Source organism: Homalodisca vitripennis, chromosome 1 (assembly GCF_021130785.1).
Source record: "Homalodisca vitripennis isolate AUS2020 chromosome 1, UT_GWSS_2.1, whole genome shotgun sequence".
NCBI lineage: Eukaryota > Metazoa > Arthropoda > Insecta > Hemiptera > Cicadellidae > Homalodisca > Homalodisca vitripennis.
Genome location: NC_060207.1, coordinates 147,395,270 through 147,417,754, shown reverse-complemented (window position 1 = coordinate 147,417,754; position 22,485 = coordinate 147,395,270). Strand labels below are relative to the sequence as shown.

Below are 22,485 nucleotides of genomic sequence, written 5' to 3'. Positions count from 1 at the left end.
TTTTAAAATTCAACACAAAATCCTAAAAAAATATATTTAAAGCCTCTCCAATTTAACAGCTCAGTATGCATTTCCTATGATTTTTTTGGTAATATTGTGCAAGACTGAATTTCCCATAGGGATGATTGAGATGAATAAAAAATTGAGAGATGTTTTCATGCTTTAAAGGTAGGACCGCCATTCATTGATATTTAAAGCGTATATCTGTCTTTAATTATGCTGCAAGGGACAATCTTAATAACACAAAGGTCTAACCTCATTGTTTATTCATTAGGCATTAAACTAATGAATTTAATTTTGTCACAGTACCGTCAAGAAGAAATCCAGTTCTCTCACATTCAATTCACAGACAACAGTTCATGCCTGGAGCTGATAGAGAAACCACCTCGTTGTATCCTGAAATTGCTCACCGAACAGTGCCATATGCCCAAGGTAATAATGATTTTAAAATAGCAAAAATTGTACTTATATGTACAACAATGTACGTACCAATATATAGCATTGATTTGTAATTTTGATTTTACACAACATTCTCTTGCAATTTGTAATTATTTTATAGAGGTTTAGGAAAATTACACAATAATTAAAAAGGTAATGATTAAATTACATAGTGATTATGTCTAACATGGAGATAACAGGATAATTTAAATATATGTAAATATGCAATCTTGTAACATGAATTTAGTTATTTGCATTGTTTATTGTGTTTCATTACCTTTAGAAGATTTCTTTGAAGCATTAGATGTTACTATATCACTTAAAATTGTTGACAGGGCTCAGACACAGCTTACCTAGTCAATCTCCACACAGAGTTCGAGGGTCACCCCCAGTACGTGAAGGGCGAGGACAGGCGCAAGTGGGAGGTAGAGTTTGGTATCGCGCACTATGCAGGAACTGTCACTTACTGCATCCAAGGGTTTGTCGACAAGAACAGAGATGTGCAACAAGATGTCTTCTTTGACTTCATGAGCCGCTCCACCAACGAGTTTGTACAGGAACTTACAAATTTCCAGGTGAGACCAAATAAAATGAGTGCAGTGAATAAATAAATGAATGCAGATATTGACAGCATTTAGTTCAGAATTCTAAAACTAAAGTATATCATAAAGAAAACTCCCTTTGTAATTATTTATAAAAACAATATAAATGTAATATGTTGTAAAATGCAAAAAATGGAATGCAAGGGCTATGCCAAAAGTAACTGCCATTTGGTTATGTAAACCTTATCAGATAAATGTATTTTATTATATAGATTTGAAACTACATATTGCTCTGTTTTCAACATAATTGCCATTAAGGTTTAATTACTGTCATCATTTAATTTTTGACTGAATAACTTAGAAATGCCTTCTTAAAAAAATGTTGCCCCTGCGCCTTTAGCCAGCCAGTGACAGCGTCCTTTAAGTTCATTGTCGTCATTAAAATTCTGAAAGCCAAGCTAGCTGTTTGGAATTTTGTGGAAATTTATCCAAAAGCTCAGATATTGTGAAACATCAATATTCTCTGTTTCGTTGATCTTGTCAACAAGTTCATCGCTTACCACTGATAACCTGTCATTCCTTTCTTTGTTGTGGATGTGTGTTCATCTACTTTAAACAAACAAACCTATTCACGTACACTGCGCCTACCCAATTGTTTGGTCCATAAACAACACCCAAAGTTCCCTATATACTATTGTTATAGAATAAACAACTATAAAGTTGTTTCAGTGGTGCTACCAATAAATATTGTTTGCTATAAAAAATCTAACCTTGCTTCATATTTGACGGGAAACTCAATTGCGGTGCACATTTTGAAAAACTATTGAAAATGAACAAGCGTCTGTAGAACTGTCATAACTGTTATATGGTGACTGACCTGCTGTGCATGCCAGTTTGTGAGAGAGGGCGCTATCCCCACTATTACTAATGTGGTATCTGTGTGCATAACTTATTTGCAATAGCTGTATTATACATTTTTTTGTAAGACTGCTATAATATAATCATTAATCTATTATCAAGAACTACTTATATCACTATTGTAAATGAAGCACATTGAAGGCAGTTAGTTACACCTCACTACTAAATAAGGTTGTAACTCGTGTTCAATAAAACTTGTGTTGACTTGACACACTGTTTGAGAGCCTTTTACAAAGTTGTAACAAAATAGACATAGAAAAATATATTAAGTATGTAAAAAAAGATGAGAGAAAACATCATGCTGTGAGATCCAATTATGGGTTTATAATAAAATATGGAAATTATCTTCTAAATAAAGGATTCTATTTCAATAATTGTTAGCCATTTATACATTCTAAAATTGTTAAAAAAATAATAAAATACTCAATCAATACAATATATATATATCAGATATATATATATATATATATATATATATATATATATATATATATCTCAGATATATATATATATATATATATATATATATATATATATATATTTGCTCAGTCATACATGTAAAACCCGTTAAAAATAAAAATGAAGTAGCATATTGAAATCATAGGATAGTCATTTACACACACTGTAGTTAGGTATTAAACAAATAATCCTCCTGATTTTTACAATGCTCTGATTTGTGCATTATTCACCTTACTTTAGCCAGCTAGTCAAATACTTAAAAATAAAAAATCTATATAATAATTTACCTTAAAAGGACTATTAGATTGATATAGTTTTTAATATTTAACAAATTTAAAACAATATAAATTGAACTAAGAAGATTCTAATTAAAATTATGATTAATTTAAAAAGTGTAGTTAGTTTAAGAGCATCATGACATACAGGTTATACTAAAATGAACAACAAAAAGCCTATTTTGTATAATCCAGAAATTGCTTGCAGGACTTGTTAGGTTCTACTGTAGCAAGGATGGGGACAGCAGGCAGCACTATGGCCAGTCGGGGGACGAGTAAAGGCAAGCCTACAGTCAGCGATACCTTCAGGCATCAATTGCAAGCTCTGGTGGAGGTCCTTCAGGCAACAAACCCCTGGTAAATAACCTCTTTATCAGCCAATTACTTGAAAATAAGAAAATGTTGAACATTATAAGATAAGATCTTGTTTGAAATATTATATTGTGTTTTTAAAAATCAATTTTTTTCTTTCTAGGTATGTAAGGTGTATAAAACCTAACATGAAGAAGTCTCCAAATGATTACAATGAGAAGCTAGTACTAGACCAGTTGAAGTATCTGGGTATGCTGGACATTATAAGGATACGCAAGGAAGGATACCCAGTTCATCTAACGTTTGCAGACTTTGTCGCCCGCTACCGCTGCCTCGCCAAGCAGAGGTTGCCTAATTGTCCCAAGGAAGCTATTAAGTAAGTAAATTTTTTTCCTTTACCAGTAGCATCCTTAGCATTTTTGCATTTTTACTATTTACATGTAGTATAGGTGTTTACTTGTTATTCAAAAGAAAAGAAAATTACATAAGCTGTAATTCTGATATGTAATATAACAACATTATACAATAAAATATAACCAGTTGGATTCTATTCACTGACTTAGATATTTGATAATATCTGAACATCTCAGTAACCATCTATTTTAGGTAAATATTTTCTATAGTTTTGAGATGACCTTATTTTAACAGATTCACTACTTTTAGCTCATCTATATTAGTAATTAACATCAATGTCATCAGGTCAATAATGAAGCTATACTCAATCAACCAGAAACAATGGCAGATTGGGAAGACCAAAGTTTTTCTGAGAGGCTGTGCTCACGAACCACTTGAAGACAGTAGGAATCAGATCATCAACCAGAAAGCTCTTATTATTCAACGAACCTGGAGAGGCTACAATGTCAGGAAAGGTATGTTTAATTCTTTATCAACCCTAAATCACTTACTACTTATATTATGGAAGTATTTGAATAGAAGTATTTAAACTTTGTATAATGAAAACTGTTATTGCCACTTATATCTGGGAGATGTAATACATGTTAAGGAGTGGGATGCCACCCACTAATTGCAAAGTTTATGCTGAAAAATTTGGTCGATAGGCCTAATAAATTGCATAGAGTTGTTGTAGTGGTTGGTGCACTCTTGGTTCTAAAGGCTATATCAACAGATACGTGTAATTCCAGAAAACATGCAGAATATATTTTAGGTCCTTTATAGCTTCTTACGCTGATGGATAAGTAAAATCCCTAGTCTGAGAAGTGAATTCAGAATATAAACACAGGTATTCTCAATATATAAATCAGTAAATACATACTTAGTTGGAGTTTTGTTAGGTTGCAAACTGTACGAAAACAAGTAATGATAATAGTACAACAAGGTTATATAAACAAACATTATAAATAATTGCTGTAAAAAATATGCAATTGTCCAATAATTTTTCATTTATTGCACATTAAATCAATGAAACATTATAAAGCTTGCATGAAAAGGATAAAATTTACAAGTTGCTTTCTTGTGATTGCAGATTATCGACAGATCAGAGATGCTACCCTCAGGATTCAACATGCCTACAGAGGATGGAAACAACGTCTAATATTTATCAAAAAGAGGCGAGCAACAATTGTCATTCAGTCACATCTAAGGGGTGTGTTTGCCAGAGAGGTGAGTTGAAATTCATTTTAGTCCTCTTTGTATTTTAAAACTTAAATATCTTAACTGTTTGAATACATCTTTAAAAATGTTACTGTCATATTTATATATTTTAAAGAAAAGCTTGTGATTTCAGCAATTCAGATTTCTGTGACTATAAAATGTTTTTAAATCCTCCATTCTTTAAAGCCTACAATCATTCGCTTGGTATTTAAATTTCTAGAAAAATACTAGAATTTTTGAATATTATGATTCAATAAACTACTTACTTTTAACTTATGTGTGTCACCCTTTGTATTTAACAGCTTTATTATATAATCAAATACTACTTAGGTTGCAGCTGCCTTAAGGGAAATGCGTCGAGTTGAAGAAGAAATGAGAAAAAGAGAGAAACTAGAAGAAGAAAGAAAATTGAGAGAAGAAGAGATGAAAAAGAAAGCAGAGGAAGACAGGAAGGCACTGGAAGAAAGCGAACTGTGAGTATTTTGCACTATTTTTGTATAATTAAAAAAAGCTTCCAAGCCAAATTAAATATTACAAAATTATGACTGCGGATAATTAATGTGTTGTGTTTTTCCAGCACCCAATTCCAAGGAATGAGTGACATGGATAGAGGGTGAGATCTATTTTTATGGTGTAAAATCATTACATGCTGTAAAAAATGCTTAATTTTCATATCATGTTTTAAAAGCACTGTTAGAGCACTTAGAGGACAAAATGTTTTCAGCAGTCACATCAAAGTTTCCTCACCACTCATCCACCACTTTTCATCTCATTCATTGAGTGTAATTTACTAATCAATTAACCATTCATACGCTAAAGGCTGTAATAACTCTGTATTGGTTTTCAGAGCTGCACAAAAGGAAATCGATGCTCTGTCCCAAATCGCCGAGCAATTGAACTCAAAATTGTTGGAGACACAAGCTCCCGGTGAATCAGTTGACCTGGACAACCTGTTCGCTTTCTTGTCGGATGTTCAGACTGGGCGGAACCACATAATTGATGAAATTGGAGAACGCATGGATGAGCTTGTCACTGATCTGGATGTAGAGGTACTACTGTGACTGTGATTGAATATATTTCTTATTTTGGAAATAGAATTTTTTATAATTTATTATCATCTACTGTATTTTAAATTAAAGAGTAAACACATAAAATATATTTTGATACAGCTGAACATTTTTGTTGAGATGCTCAATAACATTTGTATGCACTTTTCATTAGTTTATTAATTTATTTTTTACATGTTACCACATAACACCATATAACATAAACACTTAGTGTTAAAACTTTAACAATTTAGAAAAAGAACTTTTTAGTGTTAATTACATAATAAATAATAAAAATATTTGTTTTAGTTTATATATTATGGTAATACATTGTATACATTTTTAATGTAGATACCAATTTTGTTGGATCTCTCATTTTATTTATTTCAAAGATTATTAAACTTTCAGTTCCATATGATATACTTAAGCAAATTGTATATTAGACATTTGTATCATTTACAAACATTAAGCAAAATATTATTGTTATTTAATTTGAAAATATAATCTTATAATTGTAAAGAATTTGGTTCATGATAAGGATTCAATAATATTTTGCAGTTGGAATCAGTAATACAGCAGGAGTTGGAAGGTTTAAATAACGCGAACGATGGGCCTAATATACCTCCTAACAACCTGGACTTGAGTCGTACAGCCCCACCAAAGCTGAAGCCTCCATCACTGCCGGAGCCCACAGAGCCCCCGCCACCCCCACCTCTGGTGGAGCCCACAGGCACATCCGAGCCCATCTACGAGTCTGTGCTGCCAAGAGCTGAAGACTCCTCACCACCCCCACTTCCTGCCCCACCACACAAACTGAGGCCCAAGTCTCCCAACGTGGAGAGGATACAGAGAGTTAACGGCTCCCCTACTATTGGCTCTCCTAGACAGAGTAGACCCAGCTCCAGGAGCTCTAATGTGTCCACGGTATGTTGTTTTTATTTATTACATATAATTTGTTTTGGCCAGAATTGATGATTTTCAAGCAAGTTTATTTAATATTTGAATTGTATCCGGGTAATATTCCTAATATTTTATGTAATGGTAGGGAAATTAAATTAAGGGTTTGCATGACCACATTAGCCAAAGTATGAAACAGTTTTGCTTCTACACCTTTTCTTTAACCTTTCTTATATATTATAAAGTAAGGTGATGTTTTTGGATTTGTAACACTTAAATAAAATTCACACCAAAGTACAAATATATTCATATTAATTTGTAGTACACATCCATATTTGATCATGATATAATCAAGTTACTTGGCCACATTCAAATTTATTTACTTAATTCTCACGCATTTCATGATTTGTATGTTCTAACTCAATCCTAAACTCATAGGGAATGCAGACATCTTATTCTTGGAAGTACAACCAAGAAGATCCGGAACGTGAACAGAGGAGAAAGTTTAGAGTAGAGAAAAAGCTTCAAGAAATGGAAGAACTCAAGGACAAAAACTTAGATCCCCTTCAAGAGGCCTACCATGATATCGTGGAATTTGCTCAAAAATATTTTAACTCTCATGAAAGAACACCTGAAGGTATGTCAAATATATTGTATGATAATGATTGAAACATTTAAAGACATTAAATTAATTGGGCAGGCAGGAAGATAACCATCATTAGACTAGAATAATTCATTACTAAGGTAATTATGTTAACTGTAACGTAAAGGAAAGAAGAGAGTTAAATCTGTTAAATACTTGCAGGAAAATCTATAGCTCTAATTGTTTTAAGACCATGGAAAAATGTTATTAGAACTTCATTTCTTTTTCTCTTTTAACCCTACATAAAAAATATTTGTATCTAAATAAGTAAAGTAGAATTTGATCAGAATGGACTAAAACTAATTCTTTAATACAATACAATCTTTAGGCAACGTAATTCCTGGAAAAGATTGAGTTTGATAATGGTTTGTTGTTTGATACTGTAATAATAATAATAATACTCATTTTACCAAACAAAAACAATATACTTTAATATTTTTCTACTAAAAATCTTCCGTTTCATATATTTGGAACTAAGCTACTGATGGTGATGTCTGTATTGCAGGTACAATAATAGCAACACTGACAAGGAAGAGCAAGTCAGTGGAGACTATGCCCAAGTATGAGATGGTCACCTACTACAAGGGCACTACCATCCCTAACTCTCACATACACATGTACGACCCTGACAACATCAGTGTGGCTTGCTCCATATTTAGGGTAAGTATAACCTCCTTGTCTTCTTACTCATTGTATGTAAGGAATTTTGATTACTCTAAAAAAGTAATAGTTATTTTTCACATGAATTTTAAATTTAATTAAACCAAACAACAATATTGGGGTATTTTTACTCTTTAAAGTTTTAGGTTTTGTTATATACTAAACTAAATGGATCATGTCATTAACAGAACTGAAATAACAACTAGATAAATTAATGTAGAATTGTTAAGTACCTTACAAGAAAACAACAAAGTGAAAATAACATAAACAGTTTTAAAACAAAACTAAAATCTTGTTGCAAAATTGTTGTCTAGAAAATCATGTACTGTATTTCTCTAGATGAATGCGTAGTGAATTCATAGGAAAGAAAAACAATAAATATTATGTAGACAAATATAATGAGTACACAAATTCTTTAATCATTAAAATTTTAATTGTTATGCGATTATGGTTATTTAGGTTAATTATATAAGTTACTTTTGATATATAGATTTAGGTTACCCTTTAACCACTGTGAACCTGGACTAGTGATGGTTCTCTGGCATCGCCATAGTTTCGTAGATGAAACCCCTTAACACTGGGTGTAGTTTTAATAGTTTTTGACATATTTATTGCAGACGTTATTTCAAATATATGCATTAGAATAAACCTTTCTCAATAATGTTTAAGAATATCTTAGATGTCATTTATGTTTTGGTGATAACAATTGTTATCTTCTGATGAAGGAGGACATTGGGAGAAGATTTGAAAATATATCTCCATTCTTCATACTCAGGACCCAATTGTGAAAAGGGAAGTTCTAAAGTCTGTTGTAAATTTTCTTTGTATGCCCTTCATAATAACATTGGTTATAATGGTATATTACCACCATAACAAACAGTATAAACAAGAAAAATTCATTAACAATTCATAAAATAAGATGCACACGCAATGCAAACTTCTTGAATTCATGTACAACATGGACCATATGGCCTTCATATGATGAAAATCCACAAGATTGCAGTACCAGCCGAACAGTAATGTCCAGCTATTGTAAGGACTTTGAATAGACCTTGTTAACTCTTGAGTACTGTGAGCTCAACTGCAGTAATATCCCTCCTATGAAATTTCCCCACAAACATTGTTATTTTTAGCATTATGTTATGTTGGTTGTATTGCAAAGAACGCTATCAGCCACTGTTACTTTTAGTAAAGTCTAGTAAATCCAAAATTTTACTTAAACAAACTTTTATTGTATATCTTTATTAAAAACTAGTTTCTGGTGCAGTTACACAACACATTTCTTTACAAACAAGTAACAGCTGGTAAAAGCTTTAAAATATCAAATTATTTCAGAGTGATTGTAAAGACAGAAAAACTAAAAAAGTACTTGACTCTTTGCAAATAATTCTGAATCCGACACTCCCCAGTATTCTATAGAATATTAAATCTACGCAGCTTTTAATGATTTTTTTTTATATGAGGACGTGCAAGCTCGCTCATGATAAACAAAGTTTTAAGAGATTGATATTTTCACATGTAAAACAAAGATTAGCATTTTATTTTAGGTATGTAATAGAAATGTTACTTGATAGGTTCTTGGCTGTGTTTGTTGATTATAATATCAAACTGCATTTTATGCAACCAACGTTCTTCATCTCGTAGTCTTAGTATACCATTAAGTCACTGTTTCTCAGTATTAAAAATAATTATTAATTTTCCTCAAAAGAATTGTGAAGCAGATAAATTTTAGAGGAGTAAGGTTTGACATGCATTTGTTTGCTTATACATCTATTTTTAAATTTATTTGGTTGTTTTGCTTAAAACAAATCTTAACACATTCAATAATCTGAAAAGTCTAAATTTTTAACACTGTTGTGCTATTAGGAGCTCTGCAAGTACATGCGAGCTGAGGTGATGAAACCAGAAATGGAGTCTCAAGTGATCCAGACCATCATTGGAGCAGGGCTGGAACGTGAGGAGATGCGTGATGAGATCTATGTACAATGCATGAGACAGGCCACCAACAACCCAAGCCCAGAAGCCACAGAGAGGGTTTGGCTGCTACTATGTCTAGCCATTGTCGCCTTCCAACCCACCAAGAACCTGTTTAAGGTTAGTAACTAAATTGTTAATAACATAATTTTGGTTTGCTCCATTGCCTAGTTTTCATTATTACAAATCAAAAGTTTCAAACTAATTAATAAATTATAATTAAAATTCAAGTATTTTCTAGGATTTTAAAATTTCATACCAATTTTATTTTTCAGTATTTTGTGTGCTTTCTACGCAAAAACCTAATGGCAGAGGGCAAACTCCGCCAGTATGTGCAGTGGTGCCTCGATAACTGCAAGAACACCAAAGTCACCTGTCGCCAGCACCCTCCCTCCAAAGTAGAAATCGCTGTAAGTAGATATGTCTTTCTGCACTGTACTGTAGGAGCAAATGTTATGATAGTGAGTAAAATAAAATTTTGATTTGCGGTTGAATTATCTGTTTTGGGACCACCCATCCAGTTAGTTGTAGATTTCCTGAATATAGTATCTCTGGTTTTGACGAAAGTTAGCATTTTAGTTCTATTTGTAACTATCCATAAAAACATTCACACTTTAAAAATGTGTTTTGTGTTCGCACATATTAAACCAAATAAATTGTGATTTTGATCTAAAAATTTATCTTGTTAGTATAAAAATAAGAATTATTTCAAAGTCCTCTAGATTATTTAGATTCTATTTTCGTCTCTTATAGTTCATTAAATGGTTAAGAACCAATATAAACATCATCTGCACAAAAATTGTCTTTGCTAAGCTATTTTGCTGCTATTATAAACCATGAAAATTTCAAAAATGTTTAAAACCAGACCTTCCAGAACTTTTTGGCATTGTAGAAATATAATAACTAGTATGTTCAGAGAGAAGATTTTTGCCATGTTTGGGGGCTGTAATTTAAATATTATCTTATAGGAGGAAAACCATCTGTTATTTGGATTGGAAGTTGTTAAAAGATCTGAAACAAAGTAAATTTATAACAGTAAGAGAAGTCATTACGAAGGTAAATGAAGCTTCATAAGCTTGTAATAATGCTGATTATAAACATCTTAGTAACTAACAATAACATGAATTGTTAATGAGTGTATTATTTACAAAGGTTTCCTTGTAAATACAGGCAATGAAGAAATTGGGAACAATAGTGTGCCGGTTTTTCTTCTTGGACGGAAGAACGAAAGCCATAGACGTCCACCCCACAGACACAGCAAGTGATGCTGCGGCTAAGTTAGCAGAGAAGCTGGGTCTCACTAACCTGGATGGTTGGGCTATCTACCAGAGCAGGCCTGACGGGGAGGAACATGTCAGGGCTCATGACTATCTTTATGATGTCATCGCTGCGTGGGAAATGTAAGAGTTCAAATCTATATTATAGTCAGTTTGTACTCATGGTGGTGGGAATCTTCTGGTCCATTGGTTTGAGGGAATGATTTCTTACCAAAGGATTCTAATGCGTACTAGATATTTCTCCTGATTTGGAAACAACCAATGAAATCAACTAGGTTTGGATCAGGGAAGGAGTAACAAGGTATGAGTTTGGGTAACACGTGTATTAATTTTAAATGTCATTACTTATGAAAGTTTACAGAAGCAAAATTAGAGCTATGTAGCCTTTCCATACTCAATAATCTTCAATAATAAATGCTAATGTGTAAAGAATGTACATTTAGCAAACAAAGAAAAACTGATTGTTAACTACCTAATAAAGTGAGTGATAAAAATGAAATTGAAAACAAAGTTAGTAAGGGAAGAAGAACATATTTTTGTTCCACAGCAGTAATTTCTAAACTTATTCATACAATCATTCATTCCAATCTTTTAAGCACATGCCTAAATCATCAGTCTTAGCCGCCAGACTGGGAAAAGTTTTTTGAAGCAATATGTTACAGTAATCTAGTATGAGAATACCAATGCTTTATAAGTGACAGTTTAATTTGATAAGGGTGATAAGTGTTGTGTTTTCTTTAATAAGTACATACTGACTAAAACTTTGTTATAATTAGCTATTATATGATCAGTCCTATATATTGTATACATTGTGGAATAAATAATCTCAATATGTAGTTGGTTTACTTGTGATCCAAATTGATTCATTCTTAGAAAGACATAAAACAAAGATATTTGAACAGGTTAGTAGGCAATAAAAAAATGCTTAAAGATTTCCTGTTGAAAGTATGATTTGTCCTGTTCGTGGCATGACACTTGTTGTACAGATGATTTATATTTTTACATATGACTCAATTTTAGATGTGACTATCTTTCAGTGTTGTATTGGTCTAAAAAAAATTAGTTTGCTTAGTTTATTCTGGATGTAAAGTATTGTATATTGATCAAGTAGTTTACACTCTAATGGAACATATCTGGTTTTCTTTGTTTTGGGTTCTGTTGGTACTAGTTTAAAGAACCATATTTTAGTTCATCCTTGTTGGTGTAAACTGAAGGAATCCTTGCACAAATTATTGAACCCTTTGTTTAAAGGTATATTAGAAATTTCAAACTGAATTAATACCTTTTCAATGTCATTAAGAAAATGCAATTTCTCTAAGTAAATGATTATGAAAAATTTTCAAAATTAGTTCTTGTGTTCTGTGTGTGATTTTCTACTAGTGGACCTATATACATTACAGTTATATATTACAATAATGTTAATTTTACATTTATATTGCTTTGTATTTAAAGAATAATAAACTATTTCAGCAAACAAACGAAAGCAAATGCACCGACATCATCATTCCCCACCTTAAGTAAGAGAGGAAGTGCACCTACGTTGGGAAGTGGCGAGAATAGGTTCCTGTTCAAGAGAAGGTTGTTCAGAAATACAAGAGAAATATCACTTGATCCTGTGGAAGTCAATCTTCTGTATGCCCAAGCTGTTTACCATGTGGTCAAGGTAAATAACAAAATTTTTTTAGTAAATATTAAAACATTTATTCTATTAACTAACAAAAGTAATAAATGTGTTGTAACAGTTATGTACAAGTTTGTAAGTGTTATGTTCTTTTGCATGAATTTGTTCTTCTAAAATTATATTACTGTTAGCCTGTACCTGAGAGCAATTATTTTGTTTATGAACTCATTGGTTGATTATGAATTTTTATCGGTTAAGCATCGTGGCTAAAAAAATGTTGCGATAAACTACTATAAATGTGTATGAGATTTAATGGACTAATAGGAGAATAATAAAAATCTTGCATTAATTGAACTTTCTGTGGTATATATATATATAACAGTATTAGAATTTCTTACACATCGCTGAAAACTACTTATTGAAAAGAAAAAAAAAAACTGTAGATTGGTGGGTTTAGATAAGGTATTTTAATTTTTGTGTCATGTGATGTGATGTATACTGTATAAAACATTACCATACAATTTAAATAGTCTCACTAATACTTATGGAATTTCAGTGTGACGACTTCCCAGTGAGTGAGAAAGTGGCATTGCAGCTGGCTGGTCTACAAGCTCAAGTTAATCTGGGAGACCCTAAGGACAGCAAGACACTGGAGTCTTATACTGACATCGAGAGTTACCTTCCATACAGAGTCAGTCGTAGCAGAGGAGAAGACGTCTGGGTAAGTGCACAGAGATTCAAACTCTGTTTTCTTTCAACCAGTAAATATATGTTAGGTTGTCAGAGAAGTATATGACTTTCCTAATAACATTTATCTATGTGAACTATGCATAGTTAATACTACTATGCCTAATTATTCTTCAACCACATAAAGCAAATGAAAGTAGTTTTTCAATCAACTCTTCTAATTTCATTTTCTTGTATCTTATTAATTTGTAGGCTAACCTTGGTGGGTGAGTGGTCAGACACGGAAAGCATGCAGAACTCACTGTTTGGACTGACTATACAAGATCAAAAGTTGTGTTGTTAAGAGCTAAAAGCCTTACCCTCTTCAGAAAAGAAAAATTACTTTTACTTTTTATCCTTCATTTAAAGCTACATACAATTGTAAAAAAGTACATTTTTTGGTTTCTGTTAGCGAAACATTTAATATCAAATAAATAATCTTTTGTTATAAACTGCTTTTAAAATTAATTTTTGACTGTGTGAACTTCATCATGAAAACATTAGTTGCTACTGTGTCATTAGAATATGCTACTATTATTTTGCAGATGGAAAAATCACTATCTATGATAGAAAACAAACTGGTCAGCCATCTTCAAATAAGAACCCTACTTGTATTCTCAACTTACTTGTACCTTGAACAAACATTTCTTGGCAAGAACAATTTCGTCAAGAAGTTCCTTGAAATACCATGCATCATCCATCCCTCTCATACGTGGTTTGCCAATCAATCAGAAACCAGCTTGATAAACATGGCCTTATTTAGCAGCCCATCTATTCTACACAGTTACTGTATTGTCTAAATACCAATAACTCTTGTGTTTTGAATTATCGAGTTCATTTAATCCCCACTAATTTAAAAATTGATTATTATTCCCGATTTATTGAAATAAAACCTACATTAACTTACAATCTGTTTCAGTTTAACTTCGTTTTGTTTGACACATCCATACACAACATTTGCATTTAATAAATTATATTTTGACTCCTCAAGTGCCAAAGATGCTATTAAATTTATAATTGTAGCTTGAAATTTAGTTTTGTCAAAGAGTAATTTCAGTTAAAAACATTTTGAAATTAACTTGGAAAGAGCACGAGTATGAATTAAAACTTAAGTTGTGATTTGCTGTATCGTAGGTGAAAGTTGCCTCTTTGCAGCTAATAAATTCATACTTGTTGTCTTGTGGATTAATGTTTTTGGGAAAGATAAAAATGTTGGAAGATTCAGCAAGGCACTGAAACATAGTGACCTCCATAAGCAGCAAAAAATTCAGAACTACATTCCTCACATTTAACCCTATCATCCTGTATTTTTTAAGAAGAAAAACTTGCTTTGAGAGTTGTCATTAAATTTGCATACTCTTTGGTATGATGTGGTTACTTACTTATTAAAATGTTACTCAAACAAATACTAAAAGTATAGATTGAAAAGGCAAAAAAATAGTTTTGAGCACTTTTAACTCACACTACAGTATACACATCAGATCAACAATAATAAGGAATAATTACTGTAATAAATAGGATTGAAATAAAATGTACACTATTCATGTGAAACAAGTGATATAAAATGGCTTTTGAGGTTGTTTGTTTACTTTCTTTGTCAACTCACTCACCTTTTTCTGTGATTACTCGGTTTAAGTTTGGAGTTTCTGTGAGAGGTAGGTTTATTTCAGAACCACATCAATCGTGCTGAACTGCTTGTGTGTTTGAAGTCTAAACTACTACTCTTTCACTTATTTTTTTAAAAATCGGCCCCTTAGACATTTACTTAGGCAATCCAAGCAACCGGATAGGACACTAGAACATACCTGTATATTATAACATACTAATATATTATATGGCAAATATATTTATAGACAGACATCTTTATAAGTCTTTCTTCACAAGTCTGAGCCTTTAGTCTATCTAGTTCATTCATGATGTGGATGATGAGAAAAAAAGTATAATCAAAATCAATGAGGTCATTGGAATTTACTATCAGTCCTTTATATACAGTGATTAAAATAAAATAACTTGGTCTGTAAGTTTGAGATATGAACATTATAAATTGGAATTATGTGTTTTTTCCAGGTACCAATAATTGCTCAAGCCCATCGGCAGTACGGAACTGGAAAGACAAGTCTGACAGCGAAAGCACTGTATCTCTCCTGTGTTATGCAGTACCCTCTCTATGGAACTACCATGTTCCAAGTTACCTACAGAGGGTATTGGTCATATGGTAAGAATATTTATTTTCATGTAGTTTTCTTATAGAAAATTAATTAATATACTAATTCTGTTGAGTTTTTTTAATGTTTCCTGTCATATTACTATGTTATCATGCACATTAAATATTTTGCTTGCCAATAGCATCAGTAAAATATATATGTTTATTAGTTTAACATACCAGACTTGCTAATTAGTTGATCATTGTACAGGGAACAGCCTGATACTGGGAGTGAACAGTGAGGGTCTTATGTTGATCAAGCCGGACGATAAGTTTATCCTGTATGAGTTCCGTTACCAGGATGTGGAGTCAATATTCCTGGACCCTAGTGATAGTTTCCTCACAGTGAACCTCATGAGACAGCACGGAGACAATGGCTCTCACCGCTGTTTTGTCTTTGAGACTCCACAGAAGTCAGAGATTGGCTCCCTCATTGTCAGTTATTGCCCTGCTCTAGCCGGGTGGATAACGGAAAACGAAGTTCCTGTACGTACTTTATTATTTTATTTGTTATACTATATTTGTTGTGGAACCTTTAAAAGTAAAAAAACATGGTTTTGAAAAATATCCAACCAGATGTTCAAATGAAAGCATCGGCTGTGACAAGCAGGCTGATTTTGTCAAGACTTGAAATGCAGATGTAGATATTGAGTTATTTTTCAAATTAAACTTCTCATTTTATGACAATTTTTTTGCTTTTTATTAAAACAATATCACGTTTTTGTTATTAAAACAATAAAAACATGACAATAATATGCTACATGATGAACAGTTGAACAGGTTTATATTGGTGGGCAAGATTGTGCCTGTTCCTTCATCACTCCTGCACGGTTACTTATAAAACTAAGCACATCAGTCTTGGAATTAAAATTCTAATTTATATTTGAGTCATATTTGTGATAAATACTTATAATATCATTTGTGATTAAGATTATGTACAATGTAGTTTCATTGGAGCTACATTTACAGAGGAAGGAGAAGGATTATTTAAATAATTGCAGTTTTCTTCTGTACAGTTTAATAATTTTGATGTTGTTTTTGTAACTTACCAAGAGATGTTGTCTGATGCAGGTGAAAGCTATAACCAATGAGGACAGGATAAGACTGTATCACAATGTCGTCAACTGCAGGCGAGCTCTGGTGGACAGTGAGACACTCAGGAAACCACAAGAAACCAGTGGAGGTTTTATAAGGAATACTCTTCGTAGGTAAACATTGTTTTTATTTAATGAATATTTATGATAATCAAATGTTATTAATATAAATAGTAATTTGAATCAATTACCTCCGTCATGCATTCCAAACTCTGTAGTGTGGCTACATGTGTTTCAATGTTAGAACATCATCCTCAGGCTTTCGTTGAAGTACAGGTCAATCCACCTGGTGGCTTCATCATTAAAAATCACATACAGGAACACATTTGAAACTGTTAGGTCTAGCATAATGTAACGGTAACACCCTGTATAAAAACTAGGAAATTTGCACATTTGATTTTGTAAACACAAGGTATATTCTAGCTGGCATGTTTAAATTTTTTTGGGACAGTAAGTTGTGGATTTGATTGTTAGTGTTTATAGCCATAACAATATCATGCCTCTTTAACTCTTTTTCAAACCATTTTTGATTCTGTGGTTGTATCCTAAACTATATTTTTTCTTTTCATTATCAGTGTTTTTTTAAATATTTTATTATGCATAACTTCTTATTTTAATGCTTAGATAATATTCTGTCAATCATATTACTTCCAAACTTTTGGCTATAGATAAATGTTTAGTCATGAATTTCTTGTAGTTATCAGGGCTGAGCAGGACTTTTAACAGTATGTGCACCATTGAATTAGATGCAGTGATTTGATGTGAATGTGGGTGGTATGTTGTAGCTTGAATGGTTTGATGTGAAGCAGTGGGTTTTTGGTAAGTACTGTATTCAACTGAGTTATTGTACTCACTAAATTAAACATATGTAGCCATGCTACAGAATTTAGAATGTATGACGGAGGTAACTAATTAAATTACTATTTATATGTCAGTAAGCATTTTCAGGACTAAAAGAATGTTTAATAAAAGATGTTAATTGTCATAAAAATAAGCATAGAAACCAACTACCTCTTCATCAAGCAATGGAATTAGGCAAAATAATGTTAAAGTGTTTTACCAATTGTGAAATATTTTCCACAGGTTAAGTAGGCATGGGCTGGAGAAGCTGAGAGCAGACTATGGCGGTGTGTCCGAGGTGTACAAAGGTTTCTCGCTGAGCTACTGGGCATTTGGACGTCAACCCATGACACAGAGCCTGGGAAAGATGCCAGAACCTGAAGAACAGATAGCCATCCAAATGTACCAAATCATACTCACCTATGCAGGACTTGGACAGAATGGTTGGTTTCCTTTTTACCTGTTACCTGTTACTATTATTCCTAAACACATTAAACCATTTTTGAGGCTTTCAATACTTTAGTCAGTTTGTTAAATAAATCAATGATTGTTCAGACATGTAGCATTCATAATATTGTGTAGGTATATTGACTTTACAGAAACCAGGAGTTTCGTAAATAGTCCCTGTTAGTTTACTTGTAAAGTTTGTGCCTTTTTTCATGAAATGTTCTTACTGATTTAAAACATCAAGTTCACCTATCACAGGTTACTATAATCTTATTTATATATCCTAATCATAATAGATATATTAAAAGAAAGGTACATTTTCATATATGGTGGATATCTTGGAATTTCAGAAGCATTAGTTTTGCATATGAAAAAGTTCCCAAAAAGTTATGATACTTATGAATCTGACTAGAATTCAATTTGTATTAATTAATTTAAGGTACCTAAAGCTACTTACAGCAGTTTTTCCTATGTATTTTCTGATGGCCAAATCAAAAATGTATGCTCAGGTAGTAGCCGTGATAATACAATTTCTGTGAAATCTATCTAAGAGTACAATATTCATTCAAAGAAAGCAATTGGTTTAAGACTGAAAAATGTTGCACTAAATTGTACAATTTTTTACAAGCAATTTTTCAATGAGGATTTTCATCTTTTGTATTCAATATCCCCAGACCCTCTGATGGACTTTCCTGAACCAAGGTATTTCTTTGCATTGTGCCTGTATTGGTTAGTTTCTTTGCATAGGAGTTATTGCAGTAAAACATGTCATATCTAGTGTAAAGTGTGTTGAATACTGCGCTGCAACTGTTTCTCATGACATTTTATACATATATCATTTGAAAAAGTTCATTCTGTTTTAAACTTTTGAACTAAACTAATGTCCTGGATATTAAAAATTTTTACACAAAAATATTACTTAAAAATTATTTTTATTTGTTGTTACTTGCAATAAAATAAAATTCCAATGAGTACACAATAAATACAAATTTATTTGTAAAAAGTTGTAAAATTTATTAATGTACATATTTAAAATTCAGATCTTAACTTAGTGTAACTATCCCACCACCACAACACATCCCAATGTACATTTTTAAACTGACACGACAGTACTGATATCACAGTTTTCCAACATCATTGATCCTATGGGTAGCACGGGCAAATTGGTTTAAAAGGAAAAAACCCCGTTTCTCTCTCACCCCTCTTCCGTCCCGCCAAGCCTGCCAATGTATGGAAGTAAGTTATTGAGCTGCCCATATGGCACTCCCTGCTTACAAAGGTTACAGTTACAAAACGTCTCATTGTTTGACAGCAGGCTGGATTTTAGAGTTCCAGATATCACAAAGTAGGATATGGCAAGTTTACTGTAAATTCATATTTTTGTACGATCAATACATTCATTAAATATTTTTACTATGGTTAATCAACTATTGTGTTTGTCTAACTAGGTGAAACAGTTCGGCGTGCAGAGGATGAACACATCAACCTGATCCAGAATGTGATGGAACTTGCAATGAGGAAAGAGAACCTACTGGGAGAGCTGTACCTCCAGTTGATAAAACAGACAACTGAACATCCTGACCCCAACTCCCGGGTCAACTTGAGGCATTGGGCACTGTTGTCCTTGGCTTGCTCTGTGGTGCTGCCCCCTCAACGACTTATCCGCAAGTATCTCATTGCTCATCTCAAACGCTGCGCCAGTGACTGTGTCACCGAAGAGGGCAAGTACGCCAGGTTTGCTGAAAAGGTAAGTTAAATTAATTGCAACGTTTAGTTGTATTGGTTCTTATTGCAGTAGCAGACTGAATTCAGTCATGCATTTGTAAAAACTTCTCAGATCCAAACTATTTAACGCATGGAACATTGTTTTTACCCTACTTCAAAGGTAGGAGTCATAGAACAACACATTGGTGTTCTATGTAAGTGGGGTTCTAGAGGATAATCATTAATATACCTAAACACAAAAACTCAACATCTACAAACTATTGAAATTTTTTAGCTTAGAATAAACTGAATACATTTAATGAGTTTTGAAATTTTAATTTAATACTTAAATAAGTTGTCATGCTATTTTTATTTTTACTAACAAAATATCAATGAATTGATTGTTGTAAAAACTTTTAGTAAATAACTATTATTAGATGGTTGGGCAGTTTAATTAAGATATTAGGCATTTAAAAATTACTAATCTCGCTTTGTCCCCTATCAAAAATTTAAATAATTTGAATAGTTTTATCCATTTTATTGAAACCTACAACAATGTGTTTCTAATGGAGTGATCTGAGTAATTTGTATATAATTTTTAAAGAAATAAAATCTATACTATTTGAAGATAATTACTTAATATTAACAGTGTTTTTTATTTGTAAAGCATTAATAAATGTTTGCTTTAATTGTCATTATCTTTTGGAAACATGACAATACAGCAGTGGCATGTGGTGGGATAAGCAGGTGAAGCAGTGCTTCAATAAATTTAAAAGTAAGGTCAGGTATTTATTTATAGTATATGGTACTATGTCAAATAATTTAATAATTTAACCCTTTACGGACAGCCAAAAATCTGTAAATTTCATCAAGATTTAGGCTCAGGACAAACTTTCTTGACACATTATTATGTAAAACTTAGTTGTGATAATAAATTGGAAGTAACTAATTATTGGCTATGGCAGAGAGGGTTATTACCGAAAATTGGAAATAAATTGGAAGTTTTATAGGCTCAGGACAAAACATTCTTTTTATAGAAACATATTTTTCTGATAGATTTTGATGTAAAACTTTGTAAGAGTAAATCTTTACCAATACTTTTGTTGTCTGTTTTTTCACAAAACAAATTTCTGTTAAGTAACTCAATTCATGTTTTAAATTTTTATTTATTTTTTTGTAAATTGCCTCTGATAAATATGGTTTTAAACAGTTTTACGTAAAAAATTTGTATGATTTTGCTATAAATGCAGTCCTTAGCGGTTACATCCGCCCATGATGGGGTTAAGTCTCTTGCAATAATAATAGTATTTATTTCACCTACAAAACATATAGAACATGACAGATATACACCACTGCTCTCTTGTACTAGCATGTTTTCACATCTGCTCTTAGTGCTCAGTGTGTATGACTAATCTTAGTACTTGTTGTTTAATTAAAAATATTCCATACCCTCCAGACTCTCTGGCAACCTATCTCCAGACCCGTACTCAGACTGGTTTTTACAGACAATTTTAGCGGAACCACACATCTATATAAAGGGACTGCGTTGACAGACAACGCAATTGCGAGACATTATGGGGCCCGCCAAAGATGATTACTACCCTGCCTTCCGTGTTTACAGACACAAGGCTAATTATTCATCAAGAAATATTGCTGCTTCATGTAATATTTTACCCACTACAAGCCACTGCAATTATGGGATTTAGTTTCTCATATTATTTTAATCTTAACTCAAATCTAATAAAGCCATTCTTACAAAATAAATAAAATATTTATTATTCCTAAACTGTATTTCTAAACATGGAATATTCTAGAGAACTCTAATATTAGATTTTGTTACTTATTATAAGTCATTGTACTTCGTGTGTTTAGCTAGATTTTTAAAGTTTCATACTGATCAAAATATGTATAATGGAGGGGATAAAATACTACTCATTGATATTTATGTACTTCTAACAAAACTTTGTACAAATATAGATTCAATACTGCATGAAGTACAATAAAAATGTATATGTGTTGAAATAAATAAAGAGTTACTTTTGAGGTGTTTTGATAGTCAGAGGGCCGGATATAATTTATTATAAAAATAAAATAGTTGTATTCTAACCATACTTACAATACTTCATGCTTCATCCACCCACCAATTTTCTGTCCATCAGGTTTTCCAGTGTATAAAATCCTTGACGCTTGCTGTGGTAATAAACCCCATTCCGTACATGGCCCTCTCTCAATGTCAGGTTTGACTGATCATTAATTGTTTCCCCTAATAAGTGTAAAATAGAAAACTCCCCTTGGCATAGAGTACATTATATTGGTAAATTGTATGAGTGTGCCCCTACTTCCAGTATTTGGTGTGAGTTCCCATCCAACAGTAGGATATCTACGCAGTAACCCTAATCCTGCTGTTACGCCTAGTAGTAAATTCACATAGATGGGGGTTTTAAACTGTCAGTAAATTGTTCAAAATATGTTGTTTTTACTTATAATGTTAAAAAGATCAACCAATGTGTTTTTGACCTAATCATTTGTTCAAACATTTAATTAATAGGTTGTTACATTTTTTTCATCATATAAATACATGTTAACACATTTTTTATTGAAGAAAAGCAATTTTGCAATATGTACTCCTGGACAAAGTTAATCCAAAACACATTACCGGTATTAGTGTGGCTGACGAGTTCACTAGAGTTGAAATTTCACTATGGTGATGATGTAATGAAATGAGATAGAGCTTTGACCCCTCCCCCCCCTCACAACACACCCTTCATGTCTTGTCATTGCCCTTCTGCATTACACTG

The 22,485-nt window shown here is 32.3% G+C and overlaps 1 protein-coding gene across 2 annotated transcripts in view; it reads left to right on the top strand.

Annotated features, from left to right (window-relative positions):
- LOC124373595 (unconventional myosin-VIIa) overlaps positions 1-22,485 on the top strand; it is a 202,131-nt gene that overhangs the window by 163,212 nt on the left and 16,434 nt on the right. The window contains exons 9-30 of one of the 2 annotated variants that reach the window (XM_046831956.1): positions 307-432; positions 774-1,013; positions 2,841-2,989; positions 3,108-3,320; positions 3,644-3,813; positions 4,428-4,564; positions 4,886-5,028; positions 5,133-5,168; positions 5,403-5,604; positions 6,160-6,525; positions 6,937-7,135; positions 7,647-7,801; positions 9,668-9,895; positions 10,051-10,185; positions 10,946-11,175; positions 12,523-12,715; positions 13,230-13,394; positions 15,467-15,614; positions 15,814-16,088; positions 16,674-16,810; positions 17,780-17,979; positions 19,432-19,730. In XM_046831956.1, coding sequence (XP_046687912.1) covers positions 307-432; positions 774-1,013; positions 2,841-2,989; positions 3,108-3,320; positions 3,644-3,813; positions 4,428-4,564; positions 4,886-5,028; positions 5,133-5,168; positions 5,403-5,604; positions 6,160-6,525; positions 6,937-7,135; positions 7,647-7,801; positions 9,668-9,895; positions 10,051-10,185; positions 10,946-11,175; positions 12,523-12,715; positions 13,230-13,394; positions 15,467-15,614; positions 15,814-16,088; positions 16,674-16,810; positions 17,780-17,979; positions 19,432-19,730 — 4,146 coding nt within the window. The remainder of the gene's footprint in view (positions 1-306; positions 433-773; positions 1,014-2,840; positions 2,990-3,107; positions 3,321-3,643; positions 3,814-4,427; positions 4,565-4,885; positions 5,029-5,132; positions 5,169-5,402; positions 5,605-6,159; positions 6,526-6,936; positions 7,136-7,646; positions 7,802-9,667; positions 9,896-10,050; positions 10,186-10,945; positions 11,176-12,522; positions 12,716-13,229; positions 13,395-15,466; positions 15,615-15,813; positions 16,089-16,673; positions 16,811-17,779; positions 17,980-19,431; positions 19,731-22,485) is intronic. The other variant, XM_046831962.1, reaches the window with a different exon arrangement.